The sequence below is a fragment of the Salminus brasiliensis genome, chromosome 6 (assembly GCF_030463535.1).
Source record: "Salminus brasiliensis chromosome 6, fSalBra1.hap2, whole genome shotgun sequence".
In the NCBI taxonomy this organism is placed as follows: Eukaryota; Metazoa; Chordata; class Actinopteri; order Characiformes; family Bryconidae; genus Salminus; species Salminus brasiliensis.
Genome location: NC_132883.1, coordinates 8,041,661 through 8,061,914, shown reverse-complemented (window position 1 = coordinate 8,061,914; position 20,254 = coordinate 8,041,661). Strand labels below are relative to the sequence as shown.

Genomic DNA, 20,254 nt, shown 5'->3' with positions numbered 1-20,254 from the left:
AGTTTGGTAGTGTTTTATAATGTACCTGTTCTGGAACTTGAGGACTAACTCACTCCTGTTATTGCTGTTAAACACGATGAGGGACCAGTTGATTGGTCAGCAATGAAATCACAAGGCTGCGACACCTGATTTGGCAGTTTGATGTTTATGAGAAGGTCTGCAAGGGAAAAGGGAATCCAAAGCACAATATAGAGAATACACACACGGCTCAGCACTGCAATACTCTTTCTTTATAAATGGAGATAAACAACAACATTAGTCTTTCAGAGCTGATTCAAACAGCAGCCCAAAAAATCCATCAGAAATGAGGTAAATATTTGTGTTTAACATCAAACTGAAATTACTGTAAAACAATGTCCACCACTGAAGAATCCTGGCTTTGTGAAAAAATTTAATAAAAAAGAAAAGAAAAGAAAGTCTAAAACTCAGAACTCAGGGGTGTGAAGCAGGTGGCCATGCATAAGTGGCAAAAGTAAAACCTTTAAAACATGAAAAATCTCAATAATAATAATAAAAAAATAAGAAAGTAAACCACAGGCACGAACACAACTGAAGGAGCAAGTTCAACCGTTGGAGGTGAAAGGCTTGAACTTGCTGGAGGACTGGACCCCTAAGACTGGCACATACAAAGAGACAGGGCAAGCATGCATGCGCAGAAACACAGCACCAGCCGCAAGAACATCATCAACATCTACTGAACGGCACCACTATAGCTACACGAGACACGGCCACAGCCACTGAGCCCAGAGAGAGAGAGAGAGAGAGAGAGAGAGAGAGAGAGAGAGAGAGAGAGAGAGAGAGAGAGGGAGAGAGGGAGAGAGAGAGGGAGAGAGAGAAGTGTAGGGGGTGCAAAAGAAATATAGACAGATAAAATAAAGAAGAGAGAAAGCAAGATGGAGGAGAGAGAGTAGGGGAGGGAGAGATGAAGGGGGAGAGAGAGAGAGAGAGAGAGAGAGGGAGGGAAGAAGTGTGGGGGGTGCAAAGGAAATATAGACAGGTAAGAATTAGAGAGAGAAGAAATAAGATGGAGGAGAGAGAGTAGAAGAAGGAGAAAGACAAGGGGGTAGAAGAGGAAAGAGACAGGGAAGAGTAGAAGATAAAGAGAGAGAGAGAAGGGAGGTGTGGCGTGTGTACACACATTACAGGGTAGAGAGAGTGAGTATGAGTGAGTGAGTGAGTGAGTGAGCGAGTGAGCGAGTGAGGTGGCACTGCTTTCGTCTGTGTGAGGAAAGAGTGAGAGCGACTACAGAGGTGCTTACCCGTGCAGCGGATACACAACCCTACCAGCTGCCTCTCACACACCTCTACACACAGCGTTCCTCGCAAAAACACACCATACTGTATCATATCACTTTTCATCAGTGCAAGCATGACTCCCCACCCCCCAAAAAAACAATAATAATAATAATAATAAAAAAAAACACATTTAATGTTTTTTTTTTATGAGAACAATAAAGTCTGGACTGATAAAATGTTCATAAAAAGGTTCTTTTTTGTTCGTTTCTCAGCAAAAGATCTTGTGCAGGTCAGGCATTTAACAGAAGTACACCAGGTACTACGTTATTGTAAGTGAAAAACAAAAAAACCTTCACGACTACGTGCACTTCACAGTCCTGTATCTGCCTCTGAGGACTACTGGTTGTACCTAAGGGCTCTGGTCTGATAGCAAGCAGCTAGCACACAAGGCTAAAGAAGTCTAGGTCCATACAAGAAGCAAAGCTCAGCAAATCAGCACACTAATTATAAAAAAGGTGGAAAGAGGAAAAAAAAAGAAACAAAAAAACTCAGACAACATTCCGAGTGGGTTTTTTTGTTTGTTTGTTTGTTTGTTTTTTGCCTCTGGCCGAAGGAGAAGGAGGTTCAGAGATCGCGTTAAGAATGGAACTGCCTGTCAGGCAGGCCTCACGCGCCACCTCTCTGACTACACATTTAAGACGGAGGATGTTTCGCGCAAGGACGCTTGCCCTGCCACTCCTGTGCCAGCCAAACGCTTTTAGGGATCTGCAAAGAAAAAAAGAACAAAACCAAAACAAAATAAAAAAGTAAAGAAAAAAACAACAACAAAAAAAACAACAGAACAAAACAAAACAATTACACAAGATGTTAGAGACGCAGCATAAGAATGTGGCATAGACATTCCTTCATAACAACTGTTTTTCCAGACTCCTCATTATCTGCCCGCACGTGAGCACGAGCGCGAGAGAGAAAGCAAGCAGTCGTCAGAGAAAAGTAGAAAAACTGTAGCGAGAAGCTCTCTGAATTTACACACATTCATGGGGTGAACACTGACCTAACAGGGGTGAGTTTCCCAAAAACGAACCAAGAACTTACCAAGGACCTGAGAAAAGAACAAGTGGGCAAATGAAAAGAAAAGCTCTGCAAACCGAAAATGAACGAATGTGTTTAAAGAACATCTCTGGTGAGTCGTCCCCCGGAACAGCCGACCAGTCAAACCCAAATCATACGAAACTCAAAACTTTTAGATCTTATGGGTTATACAGTATTTACAGGTTTAACTGTGTGTGCAAAAGTAACATGCTTTAAATTATTATGATAAATGATTATAATATTTTCTCGTTATTTTTGTTTCTGAATTTATATGATTTTTTTAAATTCAGTAAATAAATCGTAATTACGCTTTAGAATGTGCAGAAGTGTCTGTGAAGGATGTGAACTTAATTTTATTTAGAAAGTCACATGTACTGAGTATCTAAACTTTTGCATAAAACTATATATTACAGATAATACTACTACTATTAATAATAATAATAATAATAATAATAATGCTGAATTGGATATTTGTTTGATATAATAAATTTAACTTATTATTATTCCTTTTTTATTTTCCATTCCATTATTTTAATGTGGATTCTTTCCCCCTAAGAATTAGCAGCCTCTGGCTTTTAGGCGCTGAACTGCAGCCAAAACCACCTAAAGAAAAGGAAAAGGTCGGGTTAGTCATTAATTTGCTACAGAGTTACTTTGATAGTACTTTAGTTAGGGAGGTTTCAGGAAACGCTTGTTAATCAACATTCTTAAGAATGAGTTAACGAAGTCCTTGGAGTTACAAAGCTTCTGGGAAACTCAGCCCTGAACAGTAATACAATGAATACAGGTGTGAATAAGTGTTAATACATCCCGCTGCATCGCTCTATCAAGCGCAGAATTTACAGCTACTGTTGTCTCACGAGGAAAACCATGGATAAGCTTTAGTAACAGAGCGACAGACATCCTGTATGCGTCAGAGGCATGCAGAAACAGCTGTGATCACATCACTACCAGGGTCTGGACTCACGATATGTGCTTTGTCCCTGTGCTACAGCTCTCCATGGATCTCTGAATCCAACAGTTGGATTTTTTTATACCTAGTTTGTTTAACCATGCCAGTCAAACTAAGAACCAGCTTGCATGCAGACTGTGTTTTTTTTTCTTAGCGCCCCGACTACGCTCAAAAAGCAGCACAATGATGTAAGCACATGCCACTTGGAAGACGTCTGAAGCTTTCTACTCACTACTACTAAAGCCTGGTTTTCTGCTGCCGTCAGCTGTATTTGAGAATCGGGAGGGGGTTTGGCTCCATGGGAAGGGGTTTGGAGGGGTGCTTGGGACAGCAGTGATTGCAAAGCTAGTTAAATCTGTTACGCGCATGCAGAGAATTACTGTAGCTATTTTTTCCCTCATTGTACACTTTTAGCATGAATGGAACTGTTGGGGCAAAGAACAAATATCATATATTCATTTACGTAAAAGAAATAGAAGAAAATAAGTACCTGAGTAAACTTTAGGCTATTCCGTCCTTCTTCCATGCACTCTCGTAGAGTATTTACAGTCATAATTTTAGAATTGAAACACTTAGGTATAGAAACACAGTTTAACTGTGGTAAAAATCGGAACAAAAAAGTGTGAAGTCTTTGAAATTTTGCTCAGAGATGGGAGGCGTTATAAGCTCAACAGAAAAAAACTTTCTTCTCTAATACTTTGCCTTTGTAACAAAGTCAGTCCTGTCAGGTAAGGATTACACTGGTCATATCAGGCAGCTCCAGTTCCTTTTAGTCCATCAAACAAGAAAAATAGGTCAATGAATCCAGCAAAATTATGTGCCAATAGGTCGAGAAAACTTTACTCAATTTCTAACACCTAATCATTTGATCATTTGATCATAACAATACAAAAAAATGAAGAAATCAATCCTGTTTCATTTCCTTCAAACATTTTTTCCAAATTGAGAATGTCTGAACAGGATTCATGCTCAATGCTAGGGAAACATGTGCATGCTTGGCTAAATGTTAATACAAGCTAACCGGCTAGTATTAACACTTATTTTTAATGACACTTTTTAATACAATAAACAATTATTAATACTAGCTAATCTCTTCAGCTACATAACCGCACACCACACTGAAAGCATATACTGAAAGCAGCAGAGTACAGCAACACTATCCGGCATGGTTTGCTATGCTGTATACCAGCCAATCAGAGCAAAGAGACTTGTAAATCTGTATTTATACAAAAATAACTAAACTCAATAAATGCATTCTAGGCACCTTTATTTGTAAAATATACTATATGGACAAAAGTATTGAGACACCTGCTCATTCATTGTTTCTTCTGAAATCAAGGATATTAAACAAGAGCTTAACAAGAGTTTGTTGGAGTAACTGTCTCTACTGTCAAGGGAAGGCTTTCTACTATATTTTGGAGCAGTAGTGAGGTCAGGATGTTGGATAATCATCACCCTACCTCATCCCCAACTCTTTCAAAAAAGTACTGGATGGAGCACCGACCATAATAATAATTCCAGAGAACACAGTTCCACTGCTCCACAGCTCAATGCTGGGGGGCTTTATACTCCTCTAGCCCACGTCTGGCATTACGCATGGTGCCAATGGGTTCATGCGTATCTGCTTCAGAGAGTACAATTCTGTTGGCAGTACATCTCTACAGGGTACAAGCTGTGTGTAGGTGTGCATTTGCACATCTGTGTCAGCAATGGGTACAACATAAAGCAGCTGAATGCATTCATTAGATTCATTAAAATCTGTTTCTAACAGCCAGCTGACATAAATCAAGCCCGATCAGTTAGTCTCATCTAAGCTAAAAACACACAATCATCTATTGTTCTGTCTGGTGATTTTGCTGCTCAGTCAAACTGTCTCAGTTGACAGTCATGTACAAACACTGCACAGTGGTCATCCTGAAACATGGGAGTGTTAAGTGGAAGAGTGGACTAAAATTGGCAAGGATCTCAAGAGACTGGCGAAATCCTTACCTGACAGAACTGGTACACAAAGGCAGAGAGACATCTAACCAAGTACTAGAGAAGAAATTATGCACTTATTATGGGTCAAATTCCCTAGTCTCAGCAATTTTTTATTATACTCTTATCCCAAGAGTCCCTTATTATTATTTACTTTTGGCTCAGCCATGGACAAAAAACACGAGGTTTAAACATTTCATACAAAACAACCACAATACCCAAAGCTATGATATGAAATGTAGATTAAGCAGCCTTTTCTACCAAGGACTTAAAGTACGCCGCGATGGCGGCTCTATTGCCTGTCTCGTCCTTACGGACACTTTTTTCTCTTTTTGTTTTCTCTAACTGATACTGAGGGAGAAAGATGCAAAGTGAAGAAGCCTATAAATACAGACACAAATTGTCCGATATGCTACATGATATCTTGCACATGTAAAAAAAACAACAGGTTCTGTCCACTTCCCTTCCCACAGGACGGAGGTGGCGTTTTGAACAGCTCATGTTTACATAAGTAACTCAATGTCCTTTCAGCCTCTCTCTCTTTCTTATGCAGGCGTAAATCATAAACAGCCTAGAGTGAACAATTCCTGCCTTTTCCATTCACGTCCCGCCCTGCTGAACAGTAGGAAATGGCCCGAGGATGCGGACGACTAGGGGAAGCTGCTCACTCTAGGTATGCTGTTTTAGCTCTGTGGGGTTAAATGTATGTCATGGCACCTTTGGAGTTTGCGTCGAAGCACAGCTTGATGTAGGACGTGGGCACGTATCCTTCCTCGTCCTCGTTCCTGCGCACGCGTGTCCAACCGTCACCCTTGTCTTCCTCTATTACGTACAGCATCTCGCCCTCCGCCATTGGGATGGTGCCCTCGTTTTGGCCTGAGGAATGGGAAGAGAACATGCTGAGATAAACTGCTTGGAGTTCTTGTATATTTCTGGACAGACTAATTTATACCTATACAGCAGCTGTATTGTAGATGTACACTACACACTACACAAAGTATTGGGACACCTGATGATTCTTCTGAAAATCTATCCTGCTATCCTGTCTGTACTGTTCAGGGAAGGCTTTCTACTAGATTTTGGAGCACTAATCCACTCAGCAACGAGAGCATTAGTGAGGTCAGGATGTTAGATGATCATCACCCCACCTCATCCTAAAAGTACTGGATGGACCATCATTCCTGAGAACACAACAAACATGTCTTGGCTAATTTGGATATTTTCCTGAACTATCGCTTTAATGAAAGCTCGTAGAAGCCGAGGTGCATCGTTTTGTATATATTTATGTATATATACAACTATTCTATTCCTACAGCTGTTTAGCCCCACTTGCTCAGGGTACAGTTATAAGGAGTGTTTCAGCTCAGGCTGATGTTTGAATGAGAGGTGAAACACAGGGCAGCCAGTTAGAACAGATTATTTGCATATATCTGTCTTAAAGGCACAGAAACAAAAGCAGCCTGTTTACAAGATAAAAAGTGTCATTTAAAATATAATAAGCCTCTTTTTGTAACATAAACCCACAAAAAGGTGAACCAATAATGCAATACACAAAAACACAAGATATAAAGGTCATGTTAACCAGCTCCCATCAGATTTGAAGTCACTGTTATCTATATGAGCTAAAACATTAATCTTCAATATTACATAATAAAGGTGATCAACTGCTTATCCCAGGAGCTAGCATCTTTCTGCCGCTACCTTCAAACGGGTAGAGCGCCTTGCACGTTCCTATGGTGGGTAAAGGATCTTCATCATCAAACTCATCGTCAAACTCAGTACTGCGGGACTTGAACTGCACCGTCTCCGTGCTGGGGTCCTCCGTGTAGCTGCCATCCGGACTGCGTGCAGAAGACATATAGTACATACAACAGTCCAAATGAATACAGAGAAGCTGAGGATGACCACTGGGAGGTGGACTGTCAGTGTCTGTTTTCGGAGTACCTCTCTCTGTTCTGGGCGCAGCTGTTGGGTGTGTTGCCTTGCGAGTCGAAGTGGGCGCTCTGTCTCCTCTGAGTGCTGCCTTTTTCTAGCAGCTTTCTCTCCACGTCTGTTAGCCAGCCCTGAGTAAGGAAAAGCAGAGTCGCAGAAGAACACGGTCTCAGTTAAGTCTGTGCCTAAAACCTAATCATCTCAAAAAACATTACCAGGCAATGTGCACTATAAGGGCAAAAGTATTGGGACACCTACAAATGTGACTCCTATTACAGCACCATGCTGGAATTCAGTGAGCTCTCTAGAACCACCAATTCTTTTACAAATGCTTGTAAAGGCAGACATCATGGCTAGGTGCTTGATTTTATACACCTGTAGGCTGAATTCAGTGATTAAGATGTATGTCCCAAAACGTTTACCCCTCCAAATTCAACTCCAACCTAACAGCAACCCTCCGAATGTATTTCTTATGTTTATTAGACATATTTTAATCAGTCGTTCAAGTTTGCACAAAATGTAGTTGATCAGCCAAGACATGCAGAACTATGCAGAGGTATTAGGCATCTAAGCACATTATTTCAAAGCATTTATCTCAACAATAAAAGAGAGACAATTTGTGCAGATACCAATTTGCAGCATACTAACGGATGGCTTATCAGCTTCCATTACTTCATTATCTGTATTAGTGTCATAGCTCCAGTGCAAAACTTCAGACTACAAACACAGCTTGGTTATACATTATATTTTGAGTACGAGGAGAATTAAACATTCACTAAAAAACTAAAGTGATTCTCACCTCATATTTATGAGCCTCAAGCTGCAGCTTCTCTATGCTTTGCTGCACCTCTTCTAAGCGTGGGTCTACACTGTTGGGGTCACCCATGTGAGGGTTCTTAATGTACACTTCTTTCATTTTAGTCAGGGCGTCCCTGTGAAAAACAAATAAATAAACAAACAAACAAACAAAACACAGGCATGATCAGTGCTGAAACTAGGAACTACAATTCCTTTATTGGTTTAAATAGCCAGGTTGTGCACTCATCTGCTCTCTAAAGCCCTGTTTGGATTGGATTAGTTCATCAGGGGGATTTTTACCCAAGTCAGCCTTAATAAAACTCTCTGGAAATCTCCATTCTAGCGATAATTAAAGTACTGCAGGTTAAGCAAGTGACTACTGGGTTGTAGTTTCTATGAACATGATGAATCTGAATATACAGCAATGCTCTTTTCAGCCCGTAAAATCTTACTTTTTAGAGTCTGACTGGCTTAACTGTCTTTCCCCAGTGAGAGAAGGATGTAAATAAAATGCTACAACACAGAGAAACAACATTTCCAAGATACTCTGAAGTGTTCAAGATAAATATGCCCACTAGGAGACTAAACATGCAGCCTTTCTCTGAACCTTTGTCTATTTGTTTTCTGGGAGGAGAGAGAAAAAACACATTTATGGAAGATCGGGATGAAAATATTTCTATTTTTTTTCTTTCTTATATGAAGCTACAGTTTTTGTACAGATCACGTTGTTAGCTGTGTTCCTCTTCCTGTGAGTCAGTTTAAACCTGACACTTTTATATGGTCATCTTAAGTGAAGCAATCTATTTTAAAAAAGAAGTTTAGCTCTTTAGGGACGACCCAATCCAATGCTTTTGCATCCTGATTTGATCACATAACTTAAATGTTTTTTATTGCCCAATCCAATCCAAATGTTTGGGTTTTCAGAGATAATATGGTCACAAAATTTAAAAATCAGTAAAAAATACTTGGTGCTGTCAAATAATACCGAATTGATTTATTAATCACTAAAGTAATTAAGTCAAATTTAGTAGGTTATTTAAATAATGTGAAAGTAAAAACTGATATGTTTGGCATTTGTCATTTTCTAAATTTCTAAACTTCTAAACTTCACAGTGTGTTTCATTTCCTATCCAGCCTGACTGACCTCCCTGACTAAGCTCCCCGTTCCTTTTAATACACTGCAGTATCTCTTCAGACTGAAATCACTTCATGTTTAAAATGTGCACAGTAAGACCCCTGAAAAGATACATTTCTGTGGATTACTGATGTCAAATTTTGTAGCATTGTGAATGTGCGATGATTTCATATTTCTTTAACACACATAGTTTCCCGGTTCTGAACACATTCTTCTGAAATTAACATAAAGGGTGAGTGGTAGTTCTGACAGTTCAATAAAGTGATAAAAGAGACGAAAAACGCTCACATTAGCATGCTAGCCTTGTTTAGGGCGACAGTACATCATAAATAGAGACATCAAAACACAAAACATGATGAAATCACACACTAGTCTCTAGGTAGTCACAGAATCTAAACAGAGAATTATAAATCTGTAACAGAATAGTATTTACATTTTCCCAAATGTCGAAATCTGAAATCTAGTGCTATCTGCTTTTAGACACTTTAGTCTTATGACTACTTACGTAGTTCACTATGTAAGGAGTAAAGATCTCCACCTTGATGTTGTTTTCGGTGATTAAAAAGTGAGTAAACTTTCGTGTGGATGGGAGGCCAAACGGGACATTAAGGACATTAAGTTTCGTGTTTGACTGTAAAATAGTTCACAGTACACTCATTTAATCTACTAAGTTAACTTCTGAGTCTGTTCCTCACTGCTTCAGGCTGTGAATAATTTCCATATGATTAATGGCTAGAGGACGCCAGAGGATGCTGTGTTAAAACACAACAGAGCACTAGTAAAAACACAGGATAAAAACTGGATTGAGCTTAAAATAGTCAATATCTGATGCAATCTGAAATGTCCCTGGATTGGCCCCAATTCCGACCCACTGGATCAAGATTGGGACATCCATCATAGATTTTAAAATATCAGATCAGTACTGGTATCAGCAGATCAATGGTATCAGTATCAATGTCAGATCATTTTTTCAGATAAGACCAGAACTAAATCTGGGGATGAGAATAACCTTGAAAGAAGGTTGTCTGCCTTGTGGAAACTGCATGCACAAGTGTGTGTGTGTATGTTCAAGTGAACAGATACCTCTGATCCATCTCTTTCTGGATGTCCTTGCTGACGTCATTAAGCTTGGCCTGCAGTTTCTTTCTCCGCTGCTCAGGTGGTAAATGACTGTAGTCCTCCTGGCCTGTTCCCTGAGACACACACACACACACATATATACAGAGGCTCAATAGAACTGAACATCTGAATACAGTTTCTCTCAGTAAGGGTTTAGGATAATGTAATGAGCAGGCTTAGATGCTGTACGTTCTACAAGCAGAAAAGGTCACAACAGACTGGTTGTGATCATCACGCAGGACACGCCGACTAACATTAACACAATTATCACACAGCTCCAGTTTCTAAAGACCCTTTTCTGACCCTTCCACAAATACTTAAAAACAGACTAGGGTTACAACAGACAATTGTAACAGCAATAGCAGTAACAGCTGTGAGCTGTTTAAAGTCAGCCGCAGCTTTAGTTTATGTTATAATGGTTCTAGCAAAGCAGTACAGCAAGAAAAAAGGAAAAAAAGAAAAGAAAAGAAAGGCCAAAGCTGGAGAATGGCTGGACAGGTGACAGTGGACTCTTACACTTACCAGCTTCAGGGAGAGCTGTGCATGACAGAACAGAAACAGAACAGAAGAGAAGGAATTTCAAATCAATTCAGCACATTCAGGTCAGATCAGCAGCTGAGATGGATTCATGTTAGCATGGATTGGGATGAAACTGAGAGCAAAGCATGGAAGAACAGGCAAATCATACTGGCATTACACTGGCTAATGTCATGATCCGGATGAGCAGATTTGAAGACCATCTATAGGCTAAATGTACTGACTTATAAAATCAGTTCACCTTAAAATGATACAGTAACTGATTACAGAGCATTTTCTGAGTTAATTCTATTTAGTCTAGTCAACAGTTCTCCTAACTCACATTTTTCAGTCCTGCATCTCAGTTTACATATTGAGCTGAGCCTCAAAAACATCAGTATATGAGCTCCAGCTGAAACTGATTAATTAAATAGTGTATAAGATGTTTAGACTGTGGCCACTGAACGCAATCAAATCCTCACAGCAGTGTTACAAAAGAGTTACTAAGTTACTCTAGCAATCGCAGGATAAGGTCTTTTTGAGTTTGGAAGAAACAATTGCGCAGATGAGCAGGTGTCCCTATACTTTTGTGCTTTTAGTTTAGTTCTGCATCTCAGTTTGGTCAACAATACAGTCGGTCTAACTGCTGCTTATCGAGTGTGAGGAGATCATTAGTTCAAATCCCAGCAAGGGCTCATGAAATGCTAACTCAATTTGTTTACTGTTTATTCCTATCTGCAGGTTAAAAATCTCCCGTCACATGAGGTCCACAGACTGTTAGCATTCCATGAGCCCTTGCTGGGATTTGAACTAATGATCTCCTCACACTTGATGAGCAGCAGTTAGACCGTAGGGTCGGCCTAGAGCTGTGAAATTACCCTACATAAAAACGCAAAACCCTTCTCTCTGTACACAGAAATGTAGATGACTTCACAGCGCTAGAGTGGCACAACTGTCTAACTGCCTGCTTGTCAAAAGATGGGAGATCATAAGTTCAAATCCTGTAAACACCACAGCCCTCCATGGTCAGGTGTCTTTTGAGGCTTGACTGTATTGTTGACCAAACTGAGATGCAGAACTAAACTAAAAGCACAAAAGTATTGGGACACCTGCTCATGTGCGCAATTGTTTCTTCCAAACTCAAAAGTATTACAAAAAGACCTTATCCTGTGTTTGCTGGAGTAACGTAGTAACTCTTTTGTAACACTGCTGTGAGGATTTGATTGCATTCAGTGGCAAGAATGTTTGTGAGGTCATCTCCAACTCTTACCAAAAGTACTGGATGGAGCACCATCATTCCAGGGAACATTCCAGCTCCACTGCTCCATAGCTCAATGCTGGGGGGCTTTACACCCCTCTAGCCCACGCCTGGCATTAGGCATGATGTCAATAGTTCATGTTTATCTGCTCCAGAAAGTCCTATTCTATTGACAATACTTTCAGGGCCTAGATAAGCTGTGCGTATGCATTTACACATCTGTATCAGCAATGGGTGCAAGTTACAGTAGCTGAATGAATTCATTAGAAGGGGTGTCCACAAACATTTGGACATATTGTGTATCCTTACACACCTTCTAATTAAATTTCTGGCATCAGGCACGGAAGCATGTTATGGAAGTTCAGTGGTGTAGCTTGTAGAGGCATTAAAAGCATTGGCCGTCTAGTTCCCGCCACCATCCCTGTGAACAATTCTGCGTGGCGAGATTCTCTACAGCGGAGCATTCCCCTTAAATGCTGTTTGCATATGATACATAACTACGCTTGAGCCATATTCTATGTATGAAAGGTACCATATAAATAAAAGCTACTGTAGTTAGTTAGTAGCAGTAGTAGTAGTGGTAGTATTAGTAGTGTTATTATACGTGTAACAGGAGTACACTCCAACTCCCACAAACCCCAGCACAGCCAACTCTGCCACTTACCCCGCGCTTGAGGCTCCGCAGGCACTGCATTTTATGTTTGGAACTCATGAAGTCATTGAGGCGCTGACTCAGGGGTTCCTTGGGCTGCTGAGGCGACTGGGGGCCGTTGGCCAGGCCTTCCGGGGACGGAGACGTGGGGGGAGGGGGAGGGGGCTGGCGGGGTGACGCTAACAAAGACATAAGCTACAGGTGAGGGTGTAATGGAGCCACATTAAGAAATGGAGGAATGGAGAAAGACAGAAGGAGAGAGAGGTAAGCAGAGAGGAACGCCCAAGTATAGGAACAGCTAGACGACACCAGGGGATAAGAGCATATCGTCGCTGTCCAATGAAAAACATGCATCTCCAAAATGGGGACTTTACAGGGGACGGCAAAAAAGTGCTTAACTTTGAATGGAGGTCAATGTAAAATAAAGAGTCATTTGGAGCATTTCTATTGGCCTGTTCGTCCAAAATTATTTACATAGTGTGTGGATCAGCTACAGGGTTCAAACCATGGAGAAAACAAAAAATGAAGATACATGGTTTTCATTAGACAGCAGCGATATATTGTTTTTCTTGAAGTCAGAGTCACTGTATGATTTATTAATAATTATTATTTAATTAATTATAAGATGTTAGCACATAAGTAAAGGGCAGGGAGTTGCACTGGTAATAAGATACTTGGATTTAGCCCATCTACGACACGACATTACATGCATAAGACCCTTAATTGTTCTAAATATCTCTACAGAAAGAGTAGCATGAACATAATGAGCGTTTGAGCTTTTCCAGAGTACCTGTAGTGTTAAACGTTAAACAGAAGCTACTCTAATTCTTTTGTGTCTTGGCTGCTACACTTGTCTATTGCTGAAAGTCAAACATAAACATAAACATGTATAATTGTGGAAGAAACTTCTGCAATATGACTACACAACCTCTTTAGACATCTTTTCCACACCCTTTGAGGTCATTTGGAGTGCACAGGAAGCAAACACATCAGCAGGAAGCAGGACGCACATCATTCTCTGCTAGTGAAGAAAGCTGGTGAGGAGTATCTGACTGCATTATGAGGCAGAAGCTGTAGGAAATGTCTCCCACTAGTGGAGGAAGAACATCAACACAGGATATTCCTACCAAGCTGCATAAAGGCAATACACTTATTTAAAGGTGCCTCAGAAAATGCTCAAATCTTGTTTAACAAGCGTGTTTAACACCCTATTGTTTTACCTCAGAATGAAACATGCTGATTCTCCTTTCACGGAGGGTTTTTTCTATCGGCCATCGGCAGCCGAGGGTTGAGTATGTTCGGGTTGGGTAATTGACGGTCCAAATTGGGAAGGAAACTTTTATTTATTCAATTTATATTGAATAAATAAAATATTAAAACCTGATAAGCTCAGTTTTTATTGGCTAGTTTACGGCACTGGCAAAATCTCTCAGAACCCACACAGTACAGTTTTAACAATGTGACAAAAACAATGCTTAGCTTCTAGCCTTGCCCTGCTCACTTCCTTGGGTTTGCCTTCCTTGAGTCTTTTCAGGTTTGAGTCGCTCTAGTTTGGGTCAGCTGAGGTAGACCAGTTCCAAGTTTCAAGGCAGCAGGTGATGGAGAGAAGAGATGGTAGAAGCTACTGTTGGCTAGCATTAGTCTTCAGTCTAGCCCGGATCACAACTGATCCGTGCGCTTTGCAGCAACGGCGAGCTCCCCTCAGAGGAGAAAGCTGCGGTCAATGGACCTGGTTCACATTTAGCAACATGTCTGGAGTCTATATGCGATTAGCAAACCTCCTGAAGTCGACATTGTGTTTTACTGTTTCACCAGCTTTCACTAGGGCTTTCTCTAGTGAGCTGGGTGAATGGAAATGTTGGAGGGTGTGAATATAACAGGTCAAGACTAGGATTAGTTGTGTAACAGTTTTGGGGATTTAGAATTTGCTCTATTTTCCAGCTCTGCTTTGGTTGTGCTGGATCTTCTTTTGACAACAGTGGTTCAGATGTATGTTTTTTCACTTCCACAAATTATTCAGATAAGACAAATACAGTTTGACATTCTAGGGCTGCTTTAATCATGTTTTTGTGGCCTACCGATTACAAGTGTACAGTCTTTTTGTTGTATGAATGTATTGTGCTAACATTGCTTCTCCACTAGACGGTGACATTTCTCCTACAGCCTGCAAGATACTTAATGGGTGGTGGATTCACAGACCCCTAAACCACTGCTCCATCTGAAATCCAAATTTACAATTGGCTGAATTTCAGCCAGCACTTCGGGATATCTGTTAATTCTGCCCATAAACAGAGCCCATTCACACTTAAGCAGAGGGGAGTCCACCAGTTACTGTACCTTATTCCTCTTAATTAAAGGCCACAGTTTGCTCCGGCTCCTACGCCGGCTCTCCCCACGGGCATTCAGAAAGCTGGACTCCGACACGGCTCTCTTCATGGACACGCTGTAGTCTTCAAAGTCCACGTCTCCCGGGGGCTCAAAACCTGACTTAAACGTCTCCACCACCTGCTTGGTGTCCTGCAGTGCAAAGAAACATAATTTTTATCCTCAGCATTTATATGACAGCACTAGGCTGTAGCGTTTGAGAGGAGATAGAGAGAGATTACAGCTAAGTCAAGGGCCTATATGGGTTTAAATTCATTCCATTTGCTCGAGGGAACGGGGTCTAATTCAGGGAAAACATTCCATTTAGCACAAGCTGCTCCCTGAGACATGCTTTTATTTTCGGGATGTATAAACAAACCACCACATCCTCTTGGCCACAGGGCTGAGTGGTTTACTGAGAATCAGTTTTCCAATTAGGGCCTAAATGACTGGCTGATACTGATTTTAATGAACTAAAAACTCTGCTAATATTGAAATATTGTATATTTTTTTTATTTTAGATTTAAATTTTATACGCCAATCATGGTTCCCACTCTTCTCTGTACAACAATAAGGAGCAGTGTATCTGTCCACCTCAATAAATAGAGTATCAGTGGCTGCAATGGCTTAACTGTTCTAGGACCTCTCTGCAGTTTTTCAGGACTTTACACATCATTTTCCAGATTTTCCAGGACATGTGGGTACCCTGTCAATTAGTTGCTGTTAACTAGTGAAATACGACTTTCAGGGCTCATGGGTGAGGTTTCTTAAAATCAAATCAAATCAAAATTTATTTGTCACATACATAGTAATACACAGTATAACTTGCAATGAAATGCTTTTTTGACAGTCTGCCCTTACTTAAACTGAAACAAACAACAGAAACTCAGTTTTAAATGATAGAATTATTGCACCACTAAAGACAGTGTGCCCTAGAGATACCTTTATTGCATGCTTGATTCCTGGTACCTCTTATTTTTCATTAGTTCTCCATAGACGAAGACCTTATTTTCAGGCAAAATGGTAAAAGGTTTGGATTAAGGCTAAACGTCTAAATTAATTAACCACAATCCAGCACATTACTTTATACAGTTAATTATGATTAATCCCATTTGTGCAATTTACTCATGCTTGCCCCTAAATATTTTTCCCATTTAAAAATACTGAATTTGTTAATGATGAGTAGGCCGTAAGCCTCATCAAAATGTATAATTGCTTCCAGTCATTTGTCAGGGTGTGAACGCAGGTTTCACATGATTCTGAACAAGTACATCATGTTATTTCTACAGGGTGAACATAGTTTCGAATTTGTATAATAAAAAATTATAACCTTTTTAACTTATTAATATAATTAGCATGTGTTGTATTTAGAGTATACAGACATCCATCTACATTCAACATCTCTACTAGTCCAGTTCTAGAAAAAAAATGCAGGCTTCAGAACCTGAAGGTTAGTAAACGGCTGAGGCTCAACAAAATATCATTAAAAGTCTTGAAAAAAAACCCCAGCAAATATAAGATATGAGCTTCCAAAAAGCACTTGGTTCTATTTGTTCTATTCTCCAGTCCCACTTGTATGCTGGACTAACCATAGTACACATACACACTCCCCAAGCACTTGTGCCTTACAAATACTTTACTAATCCTAGTCAGGGCCTCTCTTTGCTCTCAAAACAGCTTGAGTTCTTCATGGCATGGATTCCACAAGATCAATCACACCATGCCATATTTTTCCAATCTTCAACTGTCATGCTTTGGTAAGTCTGTGCCCCCTGCAGCCTCAGCTTTCTGTTCTTGGCTGACAGAAATGGAACTCGTCTCCAACTAGTCTCACCACTCTGTGTTGACCTCTCTGAGCAATTTCCGTCTGTAGAACTGTGGCTCACTGGATGTGTTCTTAATTTCACCAATACCACTACACTCACATTTACCAAGAATTCACCAAGAATCACCCCTCCCACCACCACCCCCCACCCCCCTTCTGCTGGTTAATGTGAACTACCTGAAACTGCTGGATCGTATTGGCATGATTTTATGCACCGCATTGCTGCCACACTATTGCCTGATTATATAACTGCATGAGTGAGTAGGCATACAGACATTCCTAAAAAAGTTCTCAGTGAGTGTTATTGATTTATGCAGCATCTGCAGACTAAAATGGGCTTGAAACTGAGAGAACAAGCAGTGTGGAAACATCATATTTATTCTGAGTGTTTTAGCATGATCATCTACATCGGATAGGGGGAGGACTTTGGCCACGGCTAAAGCCCCAAGCGTGCAGTCCATGAAGCCACACAGGGGCTTAAATCCAATCGCGGTCAGTAAGCCACTTCAAATCTGCAGCAAAAGCAAGCCGTACGAGTCAATTAGCATTTCTGTGGAAATCAGACCGGTGTGGCCTCACCCCATCTGTGATACTTGGCCTGACCACGGGAGGCCACGTGAGCGCTAACCGCAGGATTTAGCCATCCAGATCAACAACAACATGCACCAGCTCAGGGGCTGCCTCTCATTGGCCCACAGTTGTAAATTATTCATGGTAACCTGGATGACTACATCCAACAACGATCAGGGCTCGTTAGCATGAAAGTAGGCCATGGGCAATCAAAGTAATGGAGTCAGCATTTTGCAATGGTAAATTATTAATCTGTGGGCTAAATATGGATTACTTAATTCCTGCTGTTCTGGAATGCAAAAAAAAGAACATGCCTGCAAATGGATTCACAGGGGGAAACTAATGGTTGTGCATCCTTTTTATTATTCATTTTATTTTGTAATTCCTGTCATTTATTTGTGCCAGTCTTACATTTATTTTTTTATGTATGTAGAAAAGCCAAGAGAATGGTTTGAAAAACAAAATATGAACATAAAGACTCCAAAGTCTTTCTTGGTATTGTCCACTTACCATTTTGGGTTCGACAGACTCAGCTGCCTTGGTCATCCCATCCAGACACTTGCTGACGATGGGCAGTACTTTGCGCTCCACCTCTGAATAGCACCTCATGCTCTCCCCTATTCTCTCAATCCGTCTCTCCTCCATCTCCTGGATCCTCTGTAACATGCCAACACATGTACATTTATAGGCTTCCAATATGTACCATCCCAAATCTCCAGAAATAATGCTTTAAAGCAGCATTATGCAATAATTGGCATTTCTTGCTCCTGGGCTTCCCATACAATCAGAAATTTGTCATTTGCACTTTGAGCCACCACTAAAGAAAGACACACTTTACACATGCAGTTCTGGACAAGCTGAGAGATACAGAACCGACACTGAAAGTGAAAGAAGCATGTGGATACATATATATTATTATGGATAATATTACATGATTTTACACAAATATGATTGGGTTACGCAGTGTTACATAGTATTCATGGATGTTTTACTGCCTGCTTCACAAGTTAGCGGAGTTTCGAGCCTGGACTAGCAAGGACAGAGGCACTACTTTCTCTATTACAGTCAGTGGAGCATTAATATGATAATACATTACATAATGCTGCCTTAATGTTGAGCAGTATTTCTTATTATGGCTATATTTGACATCATAGTGGTGCACAGAGACAGAGCACACTGTCAAATATAAGAGACATCTCATGCCTGTATACCATCCAATCACTATTGTGTTCTGGAATAGATAGAGCTTGGCTACACAGCCTTCATAACTGCTGCCTGTCTCCTATCTTGTTCTGTAACTACAGCTGGACACAGAAATGTGTGATTATACTGGATACTTGAATATATATGCAAATATATATGCAAATATAGCTACTGAGACATACTACAGAGGCGTGTAGCCGTGAGAAATGGTTGTCTGTAGGTGATCATCTACAGGTGAAGTGTTTGTGTGTGAGTGCGCCTGTCAGTCATGTCTCACCTGAAAGATGTGAGGGATAAGGGTGTAGTAGTGTTCATGCTGGTCTTTATTAAACTTCTGCAGGTAGGACAGATACTCGTTCTTACTGTCATCAGCTATCTGATGCCTCATCTGCGCCTGCTGCTTAGCCTGAAGGGAAGAAAGGGAGAGAGAAAGAGAAAGGGAGAGGGAGGAAGACAGTAAGGCGGGATGGCCAACAAGCCCAGGATTGTAAAGTATCCTTTCCTCCACTGCAGGGTAACGCTGTGGAGTACAAACAAACAAGCAGCCAAGCAAAAAACAAACATGTACACTGGTGTCAAACAGTGCTTTAGGTGGTGCATAATACTTTGGTTGTGGCGGGGGAATAAAAAACAAAAAGGTATAACAGTAGCAACCAGATGCTACAATATGAAAAGGTGCCAATCTACTAGTGAGCTGAGCGCTCCAGTGCAGCTGCTTCTAAACACCCTCCCATCTACAACGCTCCGTCCTGCAAAATCTGTGTAAAAGTGGGGAAACTGGGAAAACACTTCAAATGCAAAATAAAGGTACAACAGCTTAAAAAAACAAAAAAATAACCACAAAGTATCACATTTTTACATGCAGTCTATTCACAACAATGGGTGTATTTCACAAAGCGTGATTTTCCACTAGACCAGATTACTTAAAGGTGCCACAGAACACTCTTCACATTCACTGAGTATTTTTAAGTGTCGTCTGATAAATATATGACTTTAAAAACGTGTTTACAACTCTGTTATTTTGCCCCAGAAATGAAAAAGTTCTGCTTTTATTGGATGGTTTTGCAGAACCGACAAGATATAGCATAGCTTTAACACTAACAAAACACTGCAAGTATTCCTGAGTCTTAATTACTGTTGCTGTCCTCTCGTTGTGTCCTCTCAGCGCAATGCACAACATCTAGCTGAGAAGATTACAGCTGGGTTAGCTTTCTAACCTTGCCCCCACTTGCTTTCCTGCGTTTGGCTTTCTCAAGCCTTACCAATAAAAACAATAATCTGATGCTTTGCCTTCTGATTATCTGTTTAGCTCCAGTTTGGTTCAACCGAGCAGTTTGTTTTTATGAGAAAGCAGAAAGTGAAAAGAAGAGATGGAAATCGGCTAGCATTAGCTTGTAGCTTACCACAGGTCCCTGTTTGCTCTCTGGCTTTCATTATATTGCATGAAAATTATATGCTCCCCTCCCGCGGACACTGGTACAGAAAAACAGCAGGCCTGGTTCACATAACTAGCAGAGTTTGCCAGTGATTAGCTGCTCTCCAGGATCAACAACAGCGTATTCTCCTTTCTGCGTTTTACTGTTCCACAAGCTTTGACTACAGCTATCTCTAGTAAACTGGATTTC

General features: G+C 40.6%; 1 protein-coding gene across 7 annotated transcripts in view; it reads right to left on the bottom strand.

Moving 5' to 3' along the window:
- Positions 1-129: 129 nt before the first annotated feature.
- fnbp1a (formin binding protein 1a) overlaps positions 130-20,254 on the bottom strand; it is a 39,542-nt gene continuing 19,417 nt past the window's right edge. For 2 of the 7 annotated variants that reach the window (XM_072681493.1, XM_072681496.1), the window contains exons 7-16: positions 18,907-19,035; positions 17,937-18,083; positions 15,005-15,184; positions 12,680-12,862; positions 10,764-10,778; positions 10,206-10,315; positions 7,989-8,121; positions 7,202-7,320; positions 6,959-7,113; positions 2,018-6,133 (exon numbers count right to left, since the gene is read on the bottom strand). In XM_072681493.1, coding sequence (XP_072537594.1) covers positions 5,955-6,133; positions 6,959-7,113; positions 7,202-7,320; positions 7,989-8,121; positions 10,206-10,315; positions 10,764-10,778; positions 12,680-12,862; positions 15,005-15,184; positions 17,937-18,083; positions 18,907-19,035 — 1,350 coding nt within the window. In that variant the 3' untranslated portion in view covers positions 2,018-5,954. The other 5 variants (XM_072681492.1, XM_072681495.1, XM_072681491.1 and 2 more) reach the window with 4 other exon arrangements.